At 43.8% G+C, this 4732-nt stretch overlaps 1 protein-coding gene across 1 annotated transcript in view; it reads left to right on the forward strand.

The window, feature by feature from the left end:
* Positions 1-3768: 3768 nt before the first annotated feature.
* The window catches only part of Pmar_PMAR024171 (hypothetical protein), a gene marked incomplete at its 5' end in the record, with an annotated part of 5094 nt that continues 4130 nt past the window's right edge, over positions 3769-4732 (forward strand). The window contains one exon of the mRNA XM_002777285.1: positions 3769-3912. Coding sequence (XP_002777331.1) covers positions 3769-3912 — 144 coding nt within the window. The remainder of the gene's footprint in view (positions 3913-4732) is intronic.

Raw genomic sequence — 4732 nt, forward strand, 5'->3', positions numbered from 1 at the left:
TACTTTCTCCAACATATGGGAATGACAGAAGATTCGGACCGTTGCCTGGGTAATTGTAGGCATGGTCCAGTCCAGTGTCGGGCTCATTTTATATGGCAAGATCTCTCCATGAACCTACAGGGTGATGATTTCAAAGCCTCTTGGATTACGGCTATCAATATTCAATGATGGCTTAGCCATTATGGCTACTACAGGCTGTTAGTACAAATATTTCACGACTATTATCTACGTCATGACGATATACAGTATTATTATGATGGATGTATGGTATCTACTATAGATAGTTCCTAAGGAGTATCGCGACTACTACAATGGATGTACGACATCTACTATACTGTGAGTTTTATGCAATTATCACGACTATTATAATGGGTTTACGACATCTACTATACTGTGAGTTTTATGCAATTATCACGACTATTATAATGGATGTACGACATCTACTATACTGTGAGTTTTATGTAATTATTACTGACTACTATAATGGGTGTACGACATCTACTATACTGTGAGTTTTATGTAATTATCACGACTACTACAATGGATGTACGACATCTACTATACTGTGAGTTTTATGCAATTATCACGACTACTACAATGGATGTACGACATCTACTATACTGTGAGTTTTATGCAATTATCACGACTACTACAATGGATGTACGACATCTACTATACTGTGAGTTTTATGCAATTATCAGGACCACTGTAATACGTGTATGTCATCTACTGTATGGTGAAGCCTATCCATTCATCACGACTACTATGACGTCTACTATACTGTGGATCTTATGCAATAATCACGACAAGTATGCGACGACTAGAATGGTTCTACAATATCTATGTATACTAGACTAGTTAAGATACTAAACTAGTTCTGCCGTGGTATACGGCAGATCTTAGGTACTTATAAGGGCTACCATATCCTATGGTCCATAGGACGACGATGATATTTTATGGCATCTCATGCCCCTCAGATTGGAGGCCTTAATTTCCGACTGGTTTCTCCCCACTCTTATTGCCTTGGCCCAAGCATTCGTATATGCTGGAGCAGCATCCCCCACAAATATTTGTGGGGAATTCATTTGGGATGTCGCTTCGCATACGCTCCTGGATAGTTGGATGATGGATGTCTCGTCCTCCTCCAAGCAGAATCCCAAGGATACCACTCGACATTTCGAAGGCGGATCAACATTGGCCAGGACATAGACGGGCATCCCACACCAGGTTCTCTTATAAGTAAAATCGAGATCCAACGACCGACAATCCCCATGGCGGTGCAGTAGGTCCTTGGTAGAGAAAAGCAGTAAAGGGAGTCAGTGGTGCTGTAGCCCGAGCAAAATATGGAATGGGGCTTGTCGGTGATTCTAGGGATGCTCTCACAGAATGGCTCAATTCATCAAGGCTTTCCCCGACCGGTGAACTGTCGTTGAGTCTTCGATTGCAGTTGTACTTGTAGTTACGGATTTGGTTACGGAGCTTCGTGTCGACTCGCTCTATCAACGCATCTTCCCGCAACTCCCTCAGAGTCTGCTGGGTCGGTACTAGTGAGCGGTTGTGACGCTCCACGACCTCACAGATATCAATTCTCAGACCTCTTCCTGCTGGTGGTGAAGAAGCTGGCTCGTGCAGGATATGATTATGCACATCGTTAGGCCCCACCGGCAATTCAATCTTGTAAGAACCATCAGGGAGGAGGAGGGTGTCAGCAGTGTAACGACATCCCTGCCTAAATCTGTAATACCTACATTTGTAGCAGTGAACGCGTGCTCTTTTTCGGTGATGGTCATCAACATGCCACATCCTTCCCTCAGGAGCGAGGTCAGACAAGACGTTCAATGCTGCTCGAGCTTCATCCATAGTTTGGTAAGATGTATCGAGCTCCTCATACGTCTTACTTGCAGCTCGATTCTTCAGGGTGCCCAACTGAATCAGTTGAACTGATCGATGGCACTGGTTTCTCCGTCTATGAAGGTACTCCTCACACTTGAAGTTGCTATGCCCGAAAGTGCCTGTTGTTGCGGTATATGCTCCGCTCGCTTCGCTCGCTCCTCATTCACGCCCGGTAGTCGTCGCCGTAGAGCACGTTAACCCCTGTATGTCTCCATCGAGGACAGAGCAGCCTTTCTCGTAGAAAGGCGTACAGTAGAAATTTTCTACAGGACACGGCAACTCTCCCCATGGCATGGGGCCCATGCAGTATAGAGAGCTTGGGCTCTCCTCTAAAGGAAGACACGCTAGAGATCGCTGAGCATTGACGGCTGAACACAATGTGATGTGTGAATCTGAAAGACCACCTGTCTCTGGAGCTAGTGCATTCCGATGCTGGTGCTCGACATCGTGCCGTAGCGACGCTATGGTCGCATGATGCAACCGCACCACACAACCAGCGTGAGACACAGGCTCGTGCATCACGACGACATGACGGTCATCACGTAAGGTACGGGTCATACAGTTGGTGTGAAATTCAGACTAAATTATAGTCTAGGATATATCTCGAATGATAAACGAGTACATCAGCACTGTGCTGATGGCCCGAGGAGTTCTTGGCAAGATTCTATTTGAACTGTTATGCAAGCTATAATATTCACCCTACATATCTATCATTGTGGCATGGGAAGGCGCCAATGTAGCCTCGGAGAGTACACACCCTCCCATAGTTTAGGCGCACTGTAGGCCCATTCCCGTTCAGTTACATATCCGTCCAATCCACGAACTATTCGAAGTCCTAACTGACTCATCCTAGCTCGACTACGACTTCGTGCTCTCGCTTCCCACCGATATTGAACTCTTCACCCGGGACACATCGCCAACTAGGCTGAGCCAAAGCTGCCATTTCTACCTACACGTATCCTTACTCATGCTCACTACCGCGACACCTTGAGTTAGCATAGTGTAGGCCCATTCCCGATCGGCTGCATATCAGTCCAATCCACGAACTATTCGAAGTCCTAACTCACTCGTCCTAGCTCGAGTACGACTTCGTGCTCTCGCTTCCCACCGATATTGAACTCTTCACCCGGGACACATCGCCAACTAGGCTGAGCCAAAGCTGCCATTTCTACCCACTCGCATGCTCACAACCGCGACACCTTGAGTTAGCATAGTGTAGTCCCATTCCCGATCAGTTGCATATCAGTCCTGTTAGGATTAGATAACTCAACAAGAGTTATTAACAAGTGGTTCTTAACTAATGATCAACACAGTAATCATACAGTATACGCTAGGCTAGCAAGGGAGACTAGTATCACAAGAATCTAAAATTACAGAAGACACTTGTGTACAATATTTCCTCACAGTCCAATCCACGAACTATTCGAAGTCTTAGCTCTAATGGGACCGTATTGAGCCAGAGGGAGATTACTTTGGGCGAGCGCGAGACGGAGGCTCGTGTTGATAAGTTTTCATAGTTGACTTGATATCCTGCTCTCTTGCTCTTCTTTGTATAATCTATAGCTGACACCTTAACAGACTTTATAGCTGTACAACAGTTATTTGAGCTGTATATACCCTATCGTCAGCAGCTCATCTGAATCTTGCGTTCCCCTAGTCCTTCAAGAGAACATCTGCATTGCAGACGAAGGCTCGCGTAGTGAATCTCGCTCGCCCGAAATTCACTCACAACTTCAGCCGATCATCTCCATTTTTCCTCTATTATACACATCTTTTCTTATCGTTTCCAACGAAGCTCACATTTTTCTCTATGCTCACATGCGTTTTTCACAAAGTGAATTTTCTCACATTTTTTCTCAGCAGAATTCACTTTTTATGAAAAGTGTCCTAATATATATATTCCTATCGTTTTCAACGACTACGTGCGTTGCCGAGATTCTGAAGAAAGTGATCGTCGTTGCCAGGCATGGAAATCGAGCTCCGAATGCACCAGTGCCTTATCTATGTCCTAACATGAAAGTAAGCCTCATGTGGTGAAATATGAAAATTTTGATATTTTTCTCCGGAAATTTTGCGGTTTTTTAAACATTTTAAAACCCAAATCGTTTGTAAACTTCTGAGCTCAGCTGAGAAAAGCAAACATATACTCCTCCAAGATTGGAATTTTACGTGAAGTGGCTGTGAAAAACGCGATATTCGCGGTGATATGCAGTAGTCGTGGAATATATATTTCACAGTACGTACCAATTTGATATGCAAATGTGTGTTACTTTGGAAAAAGAAATTACAGTGAAAAAGTTGTTGCTATCACAGTTTCAAACGGGTACTTTCATCACAACACATGTTCATAGCCATTGTTACATCGTATATGCGATAGAGTTTCACATTGATTTTCATCAACCTCAAAAAAAATAAAAAATAATAGAAAGAAATAGAATAGAAGAATCAATAGAAGAATAACACACATTTGCATATCGAATTGGCACGTGCTGTAGTATTTTTCATATCACTAGGGTGGTGAAACTTCATTTTTTTCATTTCAGCAACAACTCGAAGAATTTCAGGAGCCCGTATTTTCAAAATACGGTGCGGCGCTTTCCCGTGTGGGACTTGCCGAAAATTGGGAAAGTGGAAAGTAATATTTGGGAAACGATTATATATTGGAGTTTCACCACCCGTTTTACGCGGAGTGGCGTAATACTCCACGTTTTGCATATCACATGAAAAACGCCACACATGTTTTACGCGAAATTCGCTGCTCATAAGCGTTTTTCATAATAATAACATTTCGCGCGTATCAAATAATGGAGTTTCACCACCCGTTTTACGTGAAGTCGCG

This window comes from Perkinsus marinus (genome assembly GCF_000006405.1).
Source record: "Perkinsus marinus ATCC 50983 genomic scaffold scf_1104296952136, whole genome shotgun sequence".
NCBI classification, from domain to species: Eukaryota; Perkinsozoa; order Perkinsida; family Perkinsidae; genus Perkinsus; species Perkinsus marinus.